Below are 16,731 nucleotides of genomic sequence, written 5' to 3' on the forward strand. Positions count from 1 at the left end.
TCTGCTGACTATTTCCCTAATTTTGTTTTTATTGTATTAAGCCATTCATTCTGTTCTTAGATATATACATTGGAAATCTAGAGGGTATGATTTTATTTTTTGTTTTGACCTCTGCTCATTCTTTTCCTGAAACAAAGTAAAACTATTATTCTATTCCCAGTTGCAAAGCCCTACAAATTTTCTCCAAGGATTGGATGGGCTTCCACTCATGGCTGCTCCAGTTTTCACAAAGGTATTGTAACTTGATATAAATTGGCTGTTGTTTGCAGATAATTACCTAGAAATTCATCTGTACAGTGTCAAAATAGTTAGCATGGCACAGATGAAAATTGTGCTCCGGTGGCTTTAATCGATTTTGCACATTACTGAAACAGTTAACACCAGGCATTAATAGTGAATGGACTTTGTGAGGCACAATTTTCATACACCTTAACACTGTTCTTTTGACATCCATTTTGTGCAAGTGATGTTACCAGTAGTGGATTGTTCAAAATTTTTTCTGGCAATAATTTGTATCACATTGGCTTTAATAGCAACTGGTGTTGTTCACACCAAGAAAAAATCGCTTTAAATAATGCTGAAGGCTCAAACTAAATATTAGTTATAGGGTCAGATGCATTTCTCTTGCATTCATAGGCGGGGTACAGCACAATTCTCAAAAAAAGACCCCAGGTGGACAACCCAAGTTGGGATCGAAATCATCACATCTCCAGATGGTTTCAGCAGCTTCCCCCTCAAAGTGTATTGGTCAGAACTGCCAGAAGAAAGCCTGTGAAAAGGGAAATGGGCTCCATGATAATTAGATGAGAAATGAGTAGAAACAAGACGTCCGACAAATGACGTAGGGCCAAAGACCTTCTTCACAAGCAAGCAGCCTCTAATGACCACCTCCTGCACTAGCAATATCTGTGTAGGCTACCCTTCAACAAGATGAAAGTCAAAGTCGAGTTTATTGTCATATGCACAACTACATGTATGCACAGATGCAATGAAAAACTTACTTGCAGCAGCACCATAGGTACATAGCATCATAAAAATAAGCAGCATTCACAAGAAAAACATAAACATAAATTATACACAATTTTTACAAGAAGAACACAATTAGAACAAAAAAAAGGGAAGTCCATGTTAGTGCAAAGTGTTCAGAGTGTCAGAGTGTTGCTAAACTGTAGTGCTGATTAGGGTTTTGCCGGTCACTCATATCTATAACCACTAAAATCCTCAAATACAAGCTCATACTAGTGCTTTCATTGTTCTTAAAGTCAAAGTTAGAGTCACCCTCATTCTCAGAAGGTCCATTTAGGCTTTCTCCTGAAATACAGCACACATTGCTGATTATTGCTGCAGTGCAAAGGTAAAAAAAATCATTCATCACAGTGGTCATCCTTTGTCATTCACAGCAGAAAGCATATTTGGCTGCATTGCAAGGCTCCCAAGAGCACAGGTATTCATAGTGGGCAGCTTCCTGCCATAGGTCCAATGGACAAGGAAACTGTCCCCTCTGTGCACTGTTCTTCAGAAGTCTCTGCCTCCATGGGAGGATGCTTCCCCCAACCCCGCCCCCACCCTTACAGAATGTGTATTGTACTCATTCGTTGCCCCCACTCTCCACTGTACTGCAAGTTGTCTTTTGTGTGATTTTGCAATGTCTAGTTCCTGACATCAGAATGTGAAAATAGGTGTTGCTAACACCGGAAATCCAACCACTAACACCTGCTGTTCTTGACACAGAGTAACCTAACAAAGGGGGGCCTAGTGGCACTACTATAGATCTGGAGAATACAGATGTCATTGTATTTGTTTAGAGCTTTTAAAAATGATGTTACAGAGATTGCTGATGAGAAATTTTGCAGTGGGATATAGGTCCAATTTTCAGGAGACTGTTGGTCAATGGAGCTTAATTATAACCTCAAGAACTATATAATTTGGCTCTACACCATATTCCTTTTTTTGGCTCATTCTCCTCAAAAAATTATTGTATGTTAAATCTGTAAGTCTATCTTAAATTTTAAAAAAAATTTTATTTACAGTGTGGTAACAGGCCCTTCCGGCCCAACGAGTCCGCGCTGCCCATTTTAAACCCAAATTAACCTACCCGTACATCTTTGCAATGCGGGAGGAAACCAGAGCACCCGGAGGAAACCCATGCAGACACGGGACAACGTACAAACTCCTTACAGACAGCGACGGGAATCGAACCCCGATCACTGGCGCTGTAATAGCGTTGCGCTAACCGCTACGCTACCGTGCCGAAAAGAAAGACTTGCACATGCAAAACTCCATTCACTACTTTAGGATATCTCAATACACTTTACAGCCATTGAAATACCTTTGAAGTGCAGTCCTTCTTGGAATGTGGGAAATGTGGCACAAATGGAACCTTGACTAGATAATCAATTTGAAATTTGTTGATAAAGGAATTCATTTTGACCAGGAGACCTTGGAAAACAAATTATGAATATGTTTTCAAAAACAATTATAATTAGTTACATTTTATTTCTACATTCCCTAGAGCCAAAATTCTCTTAGTGGCAGTAATCATGGGATCAATGGTAGTTGGTGATTGAAATGGTGTTTTCAGTAGTATTCCACAAGGCTTGGGGTAGTCCTCCAATTTTCATGGTCAGTGGCAATGATTTGTATAAATTTAGCAGCCAGGTTTGCAGATGATACAAAAATTAGCCATGTAGTTAACAGAAAGAAAACTGTAGATTGCTGGAAAATATTGGGTCAAGTGAGCAGGGAAGTGATAATTGAATTAAGTTCAGAGAAGTGCCAGGTATTGTACTGGAGAAAGTAAGATGGACAAGGAGATATGCAATACGATAAAAACTTTGTTACTGAACATTTTATTATTGTTTATAAGCAATAACAGGTTGATTAACTAAGTTGAATCCACGACAAAGAAGCAACACTTAACAAATACTCTGCACACTCTGATAACTGCCATTTCAGGAGTGGGAGATTGTGGGATGAGGGCAAATTGGGATGTGAGATAGTTTGGTATGAGAATACTGTCATCTTCAAAAGCTTCAGTAACAATTTTCCCAATATTGGCTCATACTTTCTTCTCCACAAAGCTCAGGGAATCCAGGTGTTACTAACCCTGACTGTTAGCTGCTCCTGTTGTCTTCAGTTGTGAGCAACATTCTTCTGGAAGAATGATTGGGTGATGTGCCTATTGTATTGAATATCTGACAGTTTTGTGCAAACATAGGCGATGTGACTTGCATGAGGGTGAGTTGAAACTGAGTGTTAGTGACAAATACTGATTTTTAGAGACTGTTGGTAGATGCAGGATGGGGATGTGATGCATTCAGAAGTGTTTGAAGATAATGGTGTAGCTGATAGCACGTAGTATTTGTAGATTGAAGACAATGATCTTGAACACTTTTGTAAGGTTATTGAATTTCTGGGAGTAATACATCCAGGCCTCCAGGACTTGCATTGTCCGTAACAGCGTATGTGTTCCTCATTCCTTTTAACCATGTACCTTGAGAATCTCCTAACATGTTCTGGATACAAGACATCTCTCCTGTTTTTGCCCCCTGCACTATTTAGAGGGCTCCTCAGTGCTTTTTTACTAGCCTCTGCAATGCGTTGAATTGAAACTTTTAGGTGTTATCTAAGTGGTCAGGAAGCTACTAACACCCGTGTACTCTTCAATTATTAGCTCTTTGCCAGATATACATCTGTGGCTGGATCTTTTGGGTGTGCTGCACTGGCTGGGTGCAGAGATCCAGCATCAGTGTAGGATAATGTGCCTGAGGACCTCTTAGAAGAAGGAAAATGGACCCTATTCACCAAGAATATAGAATGGTCTCCTCACAGCTCTCTGGGGAGCAAAGTAAGGCTTTCTAAGTCAGGTAATACAAAAATCTGTAAGCTTCTGTGGGCAGAGCTCCATCCGCACACTTATACCTGGGTTGCTCAGTTTGCAGAGTACAAGGGCACTGCCACCCTAAACTTCATGGTTGCTAGATTATTCTAGACTGTGGCAGCTGATCCAATGTCATGCATTTCAGCTTGCTGCTCACTGTAGCAATAGGGAGGTTCCTAATGCTTTCTACTTAAGACTATCTCCTTTTTCTTGAATGAAAACCTGGCAGAGTTGATTTCCTGAAGATCCAGGGTTTCATAGACATCGCTCATGTGGTACTTTGGATCCCTTGTGTAACTCAGAGCTCTCTGAGTCACAAGAGTCAACGCCATGTTTCCAGGAAGTTTACATCCTTGTTATTTTCAGGATATACTTGTTCATCATCATATTTTAGCAGCCATGGATTATCCCTCTTTCTTCACTTCTTCACTCCTATGCTGACTATTGTAGGATTTCCTTATAATGACAGCCAGGAGGCTAGTGGAGAATGCTACCAGGCTCCACAAGATGAGAATGCATTGTTTTTACATTGCTCTGGGGATACTCTGCAGTGCGAGAGGGTAGCTAGGGAGAGGGTAGGACCACTCAGGGACAAAGGAGGGTATTTATGCTTGGAGCCAGAGGAAGTGTGCAAGAAACTAAACAAGTCCTTTGCATCATTATTCACCAAGGAGAAGGTCATGGAGGATAGTGAGATCACAGGGGAGTATGTTGTTATTGTGGGGCATGTTGATATCAAGAAGGAGGAGGTGTTGGGTCTTTTGAAGAACATTAAGAGGATAAGTCACAAAGACCTGATGAGATCTGTCCCAGGTTATTGAGAGAGGCAATAGAGGGCAATAGGCAGGGCCTTGACAGGGATCTTTGAATTCTCTTTAGCCGCAGGCAAGGTCTCAGAGCAGTGGAGAATAACCAGCGTTGTTCCTTTGTATAAGAAGGGCAACAGGGACAAACTAGCAAAGTATAGTCCAGTGAGCCTTACATTAGTGGTAGGGAAATTACCGGAGAAGATTCTTAGGGATAGTATTTAATCAAATCAGAAAAAGCATGGACATTAGGGATAATCAGCGTGGCTTTGTGCAGGGGAGGTCATGTCTTACAAACTTGACTGAATTTTTTGAGGAGGTGACAAAGATGATTGATGAGGGTAGGGCAGTGGATGTTATATACATGGACAGGATTTGACAGGATCCCTCATGGTAAGCTGATCCAGAAGATTAAAGCACGTGGAATCCATGGAGACTTGGTAGATTTGATTCAAAATTAGCTTAGCCATAGAAGACCAGTGGAGGGATATTATTCTGACTGGAAGTCTGTCACCAGTGGTGTTCCACAGCAATCAGTGCTGGGACCTCTGTTGTTTGCGATATACATAAATAATTTGGATGAAAATGTAGACAAGCTGGTTAGTAAGTTTGCAGATGACACAAAAATTGCTGGAGTTGTGGATAATGAGGAAAATTGTCAAAGGATGCAGAAGGATATAGATCAGTCAAAAATATGGACAAAGAAATGGTAGGAGTTTAATCCAGAGAAGTGTGAGGTGTGGCACTTTGGGAGGTGAAATGTGAGAGGAAAGTATACAGGTTGGAAAGCAGCATTGATGTACAGTAGGATCTTGGTGTGCAAGTCCATAGCTCACTGAAAGTGACTATGCAAGCAGATAGGGTGGTAAAGAAGGCATACAGCATACTTGCCTTTATCAGTCGGGGCATTGACTACAAAAGTTGGGAAATCACATTGCAGCTTCATAAAAATTTTGGTTAGACGACATTTGGAGTATTGTGTGCAGTTCTGGTTGCTTCATACAAGAAAGATGTGGAGGCTTTGGAGAGGGTGCAATAGAGGTTCAACCTTCATCTGAGGTTCACTGGATGAACACAAAAGAGTTCATCCAGTGTTGCATAGATTGGAGAATAGTAACTATAAGGAGAGATTGGACAAACTTAGATTGTTTTCTCCAGAGCATCAGGGGCTGAGGGGTGACCTGATAGAGGTATATAAAGTTATGAGAGGTATAGAGAGGATAAATGGTCATAGTCTTTCTCAGGGCAGAAATGTCAAATACTAAAGAGCAGAGGTTTAAGGTGAAAGGGAGAAAGTTTAAAGGAGATGTATGGGGCAAGTTTTTTACTCAGAGAGTGGTAGATGCCTGGAATTGGCTGCCAGGGGTAGTGGTGGAAGCAGATATGATAGCAATATTTAAGAGGCATTTAGACAGGCACATGAACAGGCAGGGAATGGTGGGATATAGATGATATGCAGGCAGATGGGATTAGTTTAAATAGACAGTATGTTCGGCACAGACATTGTGGGCCGAAGGGCCTGTTCCTGTGCTGCACTGTTCTATGTTCCACGCTCTCCTGACAGGATTGACTTATTGGTATTTGTCTCTTCAATGCTTCACAACCCATTCAGGAAGACTCAGCCTTTGCCTTAAGCTGCCAGTGGTTGGAGGAGGATGAAGGGGCAAATGGTGAGGATGGCATACAGGAACAAAGTGAGGCCAGTGCAAAATTGGAAGTCATGAAGACAGCAAATCATGGGCTCCTTCAGTAATCTGTGGTGTCTCCTTTCAAATGCAGCTTAGTCATTGGGCATAGAAGTCATCATTAAACTTGTTAGTTTTGACAAAGGTTTCCCTCAAGAAGGTTGCCATTTTCACTGAAACTTTGTGTTAAGCTGACAATCACTCAAACAGCTCACTGTTGTGCACACTGCAAAGGAAAACTCCAAAGCTGCTAAGAACCAGCTTGGGACTAGCTTGGTGGGCACCATGGTCCACCTGGACAAGTTGGGCTGAAGGGTCTGTTTCCATGTTGTCTTACTCCATGACCAGCTTTAGTAGACAATTCTGGGGGTCCATCTCTTCTGTGCCTTTATGCATCCAGAAAATGCCTTGCTCTGAATCTCAAAACAGCTGTGCATTTTCTCAAACTCCTAGACAATAAAAACTGGTATTCCCCAAGGCCAGACTACAAGCTGCTTTCATAGTATAGCATTACTCTCTACATGTGACTCCTCAACAAATCTTCACTGACTGTGCAGGGCCCAGGAAAGATGGTGCAGCGTGAGTATCTTCAGAGGGGAAATCAAGCCATTTCCTTCAAAAAACTGAAAGCACAGAAGAACTATGAATGACTCAACGTGTCAGAATATGACACTCTGGCATTTTTAAAGCACATTGGTCCTGATTACTTGAGGCGTATATGATTGGGAGATCACTTTAATCCTGCACCAGATTCATCTCATTGTGGATGAGAGTTCCATAGGTCACATTGCAGTTGTCGACATTGCACAGAATAGTCACATTTATGATGCATCTGATCTTACAAGGATATGTTCATTAAAAGAGAAAGGTGATCCACAGATCCTTTTTATCAATATATATGTTTTAAAAGTTCTGAACCTTGCTAGTCAGGTCAGCGTTTATTTGTCCATCCATAATTGGAAAGTGCAGGTTCGCCACCTTCCTAAATTGTCGCCATGCTTCTGATGGAGATAACCCCACTGTTAAGTAGGGAATTCCAAGTTTTAGACCCAGCCATAAAGAAGGAATGGCAATATATTTCCAAGACAGTATGGTGTGCAACAAAGGGGGTTGGGAGAACCTGTAGCTGGTAATGTTTCCAGGTGCCTGTTATCTTATCCTATTTGGTGGTAGAGATCACAGGCTTGAGAGGTGCAGTTGAAGTTGCTTATGCAAGTGGCAGCTGTGCATTTTGTAGATAACCAGGTCCACTTTTCATTAGGATCATGAATAATCCTTTACCTCAATGTCACTTCCTGCATTAATGCCATTTCCATTGATGCCATTTATATCTAAAATCTATTGATCTCTGCCTTGAATATATTCAGTGACTATATTCACTGAATATAGTGAGCCTCCCACTGCCCTGTTGCGTAGTGAATTCCAAAGATTCACTGCCCTTTTGTGAAGAAATTTCTATTCATCTTTGTCCTAAATTATTGACCCCTTAATTTAAGACTGTGACACCAGTTTCTAAACACCCTAGCTGGGGAAAGTAGGATCTCTACCTTTACCCTGTTGAGCCCTCTTAAGAAGTTTGTGTTTCAGTGAGATCACCTCTCACTCTTCAAAACTCAAGGAAACACAGGTCTAGTCTGTTTAATCCCTTCTCATACAACAAATGCTTCCACCCAGGAATCAATCCAATGAACCTCCATTTTCCCCCTCAAACTCGTCCTTCCAGTTTTAGGAGACCAGACCTAGATGTGATGTTTCAGATACAATCTCACCAGGGCAAGAGGAAACTGTCTCTACTCTTGCATTCAAATTCTCTTGCGATATATCTCCTATTTCTCATTTATCTATAACATAGTAGGAGTCCATTTAGCCAGCAAGTCTATGCCAACTTGCAAAGCATTGCAATCAGTTCCATTCCCACACTTAGTTTCCTTTTAACCTATTCTCCCTCTCATCCCCATCAACTCCGCCTGATGCTCTTGCCATGCTCTAGCCTAGGGATAATTCATCGTAGCAGCATGTCTTTGGAATGTGAGAGGCAACTGGAGAACCCAGAGGAAAACCACACGGTTACAGGTAGAACTCCGCACAGACAACATTTGTGATCAGGATCAAATCCTAGTTGCAGAAATTGTGCAGCAGTAGCACTAACTGCTGCACACTCTACCACCCTCAAGGCCAACAACATATTTGCCTTTCTAATTTCATGCTGTACTTGCATGTTAACTTTTAGTGATCTGTGTAGAGAGCACACAGATTGCTCTGAACACCAACTCCTTTCAATCTCTTACTGTTCAAAATTACTACATATTTTTTCTAACAACTGGATATACTCACAATTTTTCATATGTTCTGTCTGTACTGTTGTTTATGCATTCACTTAACCCATTTGTATCTCCAAGGCTCTTTGCATTCTTGCCACAACCCACATTGCCACCCAGATTTGTATAATTAATAAACTTAGATACATTACACAATCTCCTCAACCAAATTATTGAAATAGATACCTGTGGTGCTCCACTAGTTAAAGCCTCCCAAATGAAAATGATTCATTTACCTATTCCTGCTCTGTTTTCTGTCCATTAACCATTCCTCAATCCATACCTGTGCATTAACTCCAATACCATGTGCTCTGCTTTGTTTAATAATCTTTTATATAGCATCTTATGAAAGGCCCTCTAAAGTCCAAATACACCACATTAGTTCCCCTTTTATTATTGTAATTATAACCTCAAAAACATGATTTGTCAAAATTATTTCCCTTTCATAAATTCATGCTTACTCTGTGCAATCCTTTCATTAATTGCAAGTGGCCTGTTACTATTTCCTTAATAATAGATTCCAGCATTTTTCCTACTATTGATGTTGAGCATAACTGGTCTCTAGTTACCTGTTTATTCCGTATCTGCTTTCAATGACTTATGTACAAGGATACTTGGATTCCTCTGAACACCAGCACCATTCAGTCTCTCACTACTTAAAAAAACTAGTTTATCTTTCTATTTTTTTCTATCAAAGTGGTTGATCTCTCATTTTTTTACATTATATTCTGTCTGCCATGTGCTCCCTCATTCACTTAACCTGTCTGTATCTTCCCTGAAGCCCCTCTGCATCCCCCTCACAGCCAATATTGCCTTTGCTCAATCATGAAGTTTACATTTGCAGCCCTCCAATTTGTGGGAACCCTTCTAGAATTTGGAATTGTGTAACATGATAACCAGTGCATTTACAGTCTCCTTCAAAACTGGTTCTGTGGATTTTTTGCATTAATTTTTGCAATACCAATTTTTACCAATGCTAATTTCTATGAGCTCCACCTTTATTTTCTGCTCTGCATTATTTCCAGGAGGTATTCATTTTTTTTTCTGTGGAAGAGGGACACAAAATATTTGTTTAATTTCTTTGCCATTCCTTAAACCCCTTTATAGTTTCTCTTTTCTCAGTCTATAAACAACCCTCCCTAACTTTAAACTTTTCCTATTTATGTATCTATAGAAGCTTTTACAGTCTGTTTTTATTTCCCACTCTTGTAACTAATGTATGGGAACAGCAGGACCTGGGTGTATACATATATAAATGCTTGAGTAGGGAGTGTTAGAACATAGAACAGTACAGCACAGGAACAGGCCCTTTGGCCCACAATGTTGTGCCAAACTAATTAAACTAGTAATTAAATGCATAACTAAACTAATCCCTTCTGCCATCACAATATCCATATCCCTCCATTCGCTCCACATTCATGTGCCTATCCAAGAGCCTCATAAATGCCTCTATCGTATTTGCCTTCACTACTGTCCCTGGCAGTGCATTCCAAGCACTCACTCACCAGAACAAAACTTGCCCCACACATCTCCTTATCCCCTCTCAGATTAAATGCATGCTCTCTAGTATTAGACATTTTGACCCTGGGAAAAAGATACCGGCTGTCTATCTATGCCTTTCATAATCTTAAAAACTTCTATCAAGTCTCCCCTCAGCCTCTGTCACTCCAGAGAAAACGGTCCAGGTTTGTCCAACCTCTCCTTATAGCACATGCCCACTAATCCAGGCAGCATCCTGGTGAACCTCTTCTGCACACTCTCCAAAACCTCCATATCCTTCCTATTATAGGGCAACCAGAATTGAATGCAAGACTCTAGATGCAGCCTAAGTAGAGTTTTATAAAGCTGCAACATAACTTCCTGACTCTTGAACTCAGTGTCTTGACTAATAAAGGGAAGCATGTCATATGACTTCTTTATTACCTGATCAACTTGTGCAGCCACTTTCAGGTAGCTATGGACTTGGACCCCAAGATCTCTCTGTACACCAACACTGTTAATGGTCTTGCCATTAACAATGTACTCTCCCTTTACCTTTGATCTCCCAAAGTACAAAACCTCACATTTGGCCAGGTTAAGCTCCATCTGCTATTTCTCTGCTCATATCTGTGACTGATTTATATCCCATTGTATTCTTTGGCAATCTTCTACACTATCCACAGCACCACCAATCTTTGTATCATCTGCGAACTTACTAACCCGCCCATCCACGTTTTCATCCAGGTCATTTATACATATCACAAACAGCAGAGGTCCCAGTACGGATACCTACGGAACACCACTAGTCACAGGCCTCCAGCTAGGATAAGTCCCATCGACCACTACCCTCTGGCTTCAATGGGCAAGCCAATTCTGAATCCAAACAGCCAATTCACTGTGAATTCCATGCACCTCAATTTTTTGGATAAGACTCCCATGAGGGACCTTGTCAAACACCTTACTAATATCCATATAGACAACTTCCACAGCTCTACCTTCATCAATCACCTTCATCACCTCCTTGAAAAACTCAATCAAGTTAGTAAAACACGACTTGCCCCACACAAAGCCATGCTGACTGTCCCTAATTATACCATGGTTTTCCAAATGTTCATAAATTCTATCCCTAAGAATCCCAATTCATAAATTGGGACATTGAGTACAAAGTAGGGAATTTACGTTGCTTGATTTTTGTGTTCTTGTCTGTACTAAACAAAATTATTCAGTTGGTACCACAGGCAGTTCATAAATTGAATGGAATGTTGAGTGTATTCAAGACTCAGATGGATATTTTTTTTGGATTCATGGAACCTTGGGTAGGAAAGTGGAGCAGAGGTTATAATACATTAATGATTTTATTGAATGGTGGAGGTTTTTGTGTTGCTGTATGTCCTTTTTAGGTAAAAGCCTCGACATATGGAAAGGACATATAGCTAGTTATTTAGTATATGCAAGCATTGAAAATCTGAAGTGATGGATCAAAGTGTTCAGCAGAAAAAATACTTAATTAAATATTGCAGAGATAACCAAATAAAAAGAAGTGATCAAATGCTGTAAAAATCCAGTGTTATGTAAAGTCTGTATTTTTATCCATCTAGAGATCTGAAATCTGACATTTATTTTACTCTGTTTATTTACTTCTTGACCACTTATTATCTTCCCATCATCTGGATACATCTCCTTTCATTCATCAATCTATATTTATTTGTATTAGAAATTGCATTAATTTTGTCTGCATTTAAGTTGTAGCAATATGTCAATGCATGTGATGCTATCGGCTGCTTATAATTATAATAAGTGAAATGTTTTATAAACTAAGATATAAAAAGGGCATCTGGGTTACATTTAGAACTCTTGGTAAAGCAAGAATCTAGGTACATAGCCAAGAACATATTTAGAGTGATAAATTAACATTTACATGATTTGCAGCCGCTGCAAGATGTGACAGCAATAGAGGGACAGCTGGTCGTGTTGGAATGCAGAATAAAAGGAGTACCTTTTCCGAAAATAGAATGGTACAGAGAGGAAACTTTAATAGAAGATTCTCCTGATTTCCGAATCCTGCAGAAAAGTACGTGTTGTTTATTATAGCAGCAACTATCTAATGTACCAAATCGAAATACAGCTGCCCATTCTGGAATCATTTTTAATGAATTAGTAGGCTTTGTGGCAAGTTTATTAACTGATTTAATAGTTTGAGTTCCAAAGTTTGCAAGTTTACATTGGTGATGTATTTTGGATAACAAGTTAGAAACTTTGGTGAAGTGGCTTTCATTTGGTCCAAGGTTCATTGATGAAGCAATAAAAAATGATTGAAGGTAGAGTAGTTGATATGTATATGAACTTTCATAAGGCATTTGATAAAGTACCAGGAGTTAAAGGGAGAATGCCTGTATGGGTGCAAAATTGACTGAGAAGCAGAAAACAGAAAACATGGCTGAATGGGTCTTTTTCAAACTAGAGAGAAATATGTGGTGTGTCTCATGAAGAGCAGAAATAGAACTGCTGACTATTTTGATATATATTAATGCCTGGACTTGGGGTTATGTGGCAAGAGGCAACTGTGACTGGCAGTTCCAAAGTTCAGGCACTTCCCAGCAAGTAAAACCTGGACTTATGTGGATCTGCTATAAGTCAAGTTGTGCTAAGTGACAGATGCCAGCTCATCTGTCGCTCTGGTTCATTGCTGCAATCAGTATGGAGGCTAGGGGTGGATCCTTTTCTGATCCTGGTGAAGGTTTGGAGCCCCCATTCACTTCAAAGGAGATTCCTAACTTGGGAATTAGAAGGTTAAGGTAAGTTAAGTGATTTTTTTTAACTTATTTCGTTTTAACATTTTTATTATTTCTATGTATTTCTATGTATGTTAATCAATAGTAATTTATTTTATTACTTTTCAAAATGATTTTGTTCTTTGTGTCATTTGCATCCATTGTAATAAAAATATCACAACTCACTGAATGTCACAGCTATTTAAAAACTTTTAAATTAAGGTACTGACTTTGATAGGGAACAAAGCTTTGACATGAGACAAGGCTGGGAGGCAAAGCTTGTCAGGCCATTGAGGAGAGGGCTTCAGTCACACGTCTCCTCAGACTTACTTACCTCTGATGACTTGTTATTGCTTTGCTGGATACCTCAGACATCCAGGTTCAGAGATCAGCTTGATCACCCCTCCACCTCCATCTTAGGTAAGTGTGGATAGATGGGGACTGTGAGCAGTGAATCAGGAAGCTGGGCTGACTCTAGCTTGAACATGTCTGCAGATTTAAAATCCCAGCAGAGCATTACTGCACAGTTGATCCTACAAACAAAAATAAAGCCAAATCAGTGGCAAGATTACACAGAGAGCAAACACATCCCTTCAGCTAAAAAAGTGGTATTTCAGCATCAGTATTAGGTTGTGAGAAGGACTTACTTTATGTGAGAGGCCAGTGTTGCTAAGAAGTGTTTAGGCAGTGGGGATAGAGAAGTAAAAGCAAAGACTGGTACCTACCTTGCCGTCTCTTCATTCAGACTCATTGTTTCACCAGCTGCACACATCGCAGGCCAGTATTAACATTGAAAATAAGCCTTCAGACTCTTTGTGATTGAATAAGCATGCAAACTTACTGCTGGTTTCAAAAAAGTTCATCAGACGATATGGTAGCATAGTGGTTACACAGCCAGATGTGGTTATGCAGCCAGAGTTCTGAATTGTTGACTCAAAGACACAGATTTAAATCCCACCACTGGTAGCTTGGGAATTTAAATTAAAGTAATTAAATAAATCTGGAATTAAAAATGAGCCTTAGTACAGTAACAGAAACTAATAGATTGTCGTGAATGCCCATCTTGTTGACGAATGTCCTTCAGTGAAGAGGGAAGGAAATCTAACAGCCCTACTTGGTCTGATTGTTATATGATTGCAGATTCACCAATTCCCAATTCTTAACTGCCTCTTCAGTTCAGGGGTAATTAGGGTGGACAACATATGCCATCATTGCCAGTGGCATCCACATCCATATAAAATATATATTTATTTTATAAATAAAAAAGGACTATTTTGTAAGTAAATAACAAGTTTGTGAAGCTGCAGCTGCTTCTGCTCCCATAGAACCATAGAACACTACAGCACAGAAAACAGGCCGTTTGGCCCTTCTAGTCTGTGCCGAAATTTTATTCCACTAGTCCCATTGATCTGTACCCAGTCCATAACCCTCCAGACCTCTCCCATCCATGCATATATCCAATTTATTCTTAAAACTTAAGAGTGAGCCCGCATTTACCACATCAGATGGCAGCTCGTTCCACACTCCCACCACTCTCTGAGTGAAGAAGTTCCCCCTAAGTCTTTCCCCTTTCACCCTAAAGCCACGTCCTCTCGTACTTATCTCTCCTAATCTAGGTGGAAAGAGCCTACTCACATTTACTCCGTCTATACCCCTCATAATTTTGTAAACCTCTATCAAATCTCCCCTCATTCTTCTGCACTCCAAGGAATAAAATCCTAATCTGTTCAATCTTTCCCTGTAACTCAGCTCCTGAAGACCCGGCAACATTCTAGTAAATCTTCCCTGCACTCTTTCAATCTTACTGATATCCTTCCTATAGTTAGGTGACCAGAACTGCACACAATATAGTTAGGTGACCAGAACTGCACACAATATAGTTAGGTGACCAGAACTGCACACAATCCCCTCCCCTACTCCCTCAGCCTCCAGAAAATTACAGAGCAATTCACAGACTCCATTCCTTTCTGAAGTCTCACGTAGTCAGTGGCCTCACAACTTCAACCTTTATCACCTGCTTAACCATCATGGCCATGATCTGGCTGACCCCCACACCCCCTTCCTGATGAACTGTCTAGCAAATCTTCCACTGCCCTCTGACTCCTCTCTATTCCCTTCCTACAGTCTCTCTCTGCCTCACAGAAACCATTCTCACCTTTTAAGTAAGCAGCTACAGGGATACTGCTAATATTATATGGAGACTATGCAATGCATTTCATTATTTCTGTGCTTGTCATATTGAATCTCCTGAGTGGACACGCTAAATCATCCGATACAGTTTATCTCTTTAACAGACAGTGCTTCAGGTAAACTGCCTAATGGTATAAAATCTTCCCCATTCAATTTTCCTCCATTTCCTGCATCTAGTGAAATGGCAAAGCAGCCTTATCAACGTGAAAGTGTTTATAAATTGGATAGTACATTAAGTGGGTTAGAGTTAAATTCTGAGGATATTTGGAGACTAATTGCATTTGTTTATGAAAATTTAATCTCCATTTAAGAGTTATCATAGAACATAGGAACAGCACAGGAACAGGCCCTTAGGCCCATGATATGTTGAACTAATTAAACCAGTAATTAAAAGCCTATTAAACTAGTCCCTTCTGCCTACACAAGTCCATATCCCTCCATTCTGCATATTTATGTGCCTATCTAAGAGTTTCTTAAAAGCCTGTCATATTTGCCTCCACCACCATGTCTGGCAGTGCATTCCAGGCACCCACCACTCTTTGTCTCACACATCTCCTTTCAACTTACCCACTCTCACCTTAACTGCATGCCCTCTAGTATTAAACATTTCAACCCAGGGAAAAAGATACTGGCTTCCTATCCATGCGCCTCATAATCTTATAAACTTCTATCGGGTCTCCCCTCAGCCTCCGCCACTCCAGAGAAAACAACCTAAGTTTGTCCAACCTCTCCCCATAGCACATGCCCTCTAATCCAGGCAGCAACTTGGTAAACCTCTTCTGCACCCTTTCCAAAGCCTCCACATCCTTCCTATAATGGGGTCACCAGAATTGAATGCCATACTCCAGATGCGGCCGAACCAATTTTATAAAGCTGCAACATAACTTCCTAAATCTTGAACTCAATAGCTTGTCTATCCCTTTACATTTGATCTCCCAAAGTGCAACACCTCACATTTAGCCAGATTAATCTCCATCTGCCATTTTTCTGCCCATCAGCTGATCTATATCCCGCTGTATCCTTTGGCAATCTTCTACACTATTCACAATGCCACCAATCTTTGTATTGTCTGCGAACTTACTAACCCACCCATTCACATTTTCATCCAAGTCATTTTATATATCACAAATATCAGAGGTCCCAGTATGGATCCCTGTGGAACACCACAAATCATGGACCTCCAGCCAGAATAAGTCCCAGTGACCACTACCCTCTGTCTTCTATGGGCAAGCCAATTCTGAATCCAAATGGCCAAGTCACCTTGGATCCCATGCATCTCAATCTTTCGGATGAGCCTACCATGTGGGACCTTGTCAAACACCTTACTAAACTTCCTGTAGACAACATCCACATCTATACCTTCATCAATCACCTTCTCAAAAAACTCAGTCATGTTAGTAAGAAGACTTTCCCTGCACAAAGCCATGATATCATTAATTAAACCATTGCTCTTCAAATTCTCATAAATCCCATCCCTAAGGATCCTCTCCAATAGCTTCCCTACCACTGGCATGAGACTGTACTTACCAGGGTTATCCCTATTTCCTTTCTTAAACAATGGAACAACATTAGCTGCTCACCAGTCCTCCAGGAGCTTGCCAA

At 40.4% G+C, this 16,731-nt stretch overlaps 1 protein-coding gene across 1 annotated transcript in view; it reads left to right on the forward strand.

Moving 5' to 3' along the window:
- The window catches only part of mypn (myopalladin), a 193,356-nt gene that overhangs the window by 74,474 nt on the left and 102,151 nt on the right, over nucleotides 1-16,731 (forward strand). The window contains exons 6-7 of the mRNA XM_052027770.1: nucleotides 161-232; nucleotides 12,098-12,239. Coding sequence (XP_051883730.1) covers nucleotides 161-232; nucleotides 12,098-12,239 — 214 coding nt within the window. The remainder of the gene's footprint in view (nucleotides 1-160; nucleotides 233-12,097; nucleotides 12,240-16,731) is intronic.

Source organism: Pristis pectinata, chromosome 12, assembly GCF_009764475.1.
Source record: "Pristis pectinata isolate sPriPec2 chromosome 12, sPriPec2.1.pri, whole genome shotgun sequence".
In the NCBI taxonomy this organism is placed as follows: Eukaryota; Metazoa; Chordata; class Chondrichthyes; order Rhinopristiformes; family Pristidae; genus Pristis; species Pristis pectinata.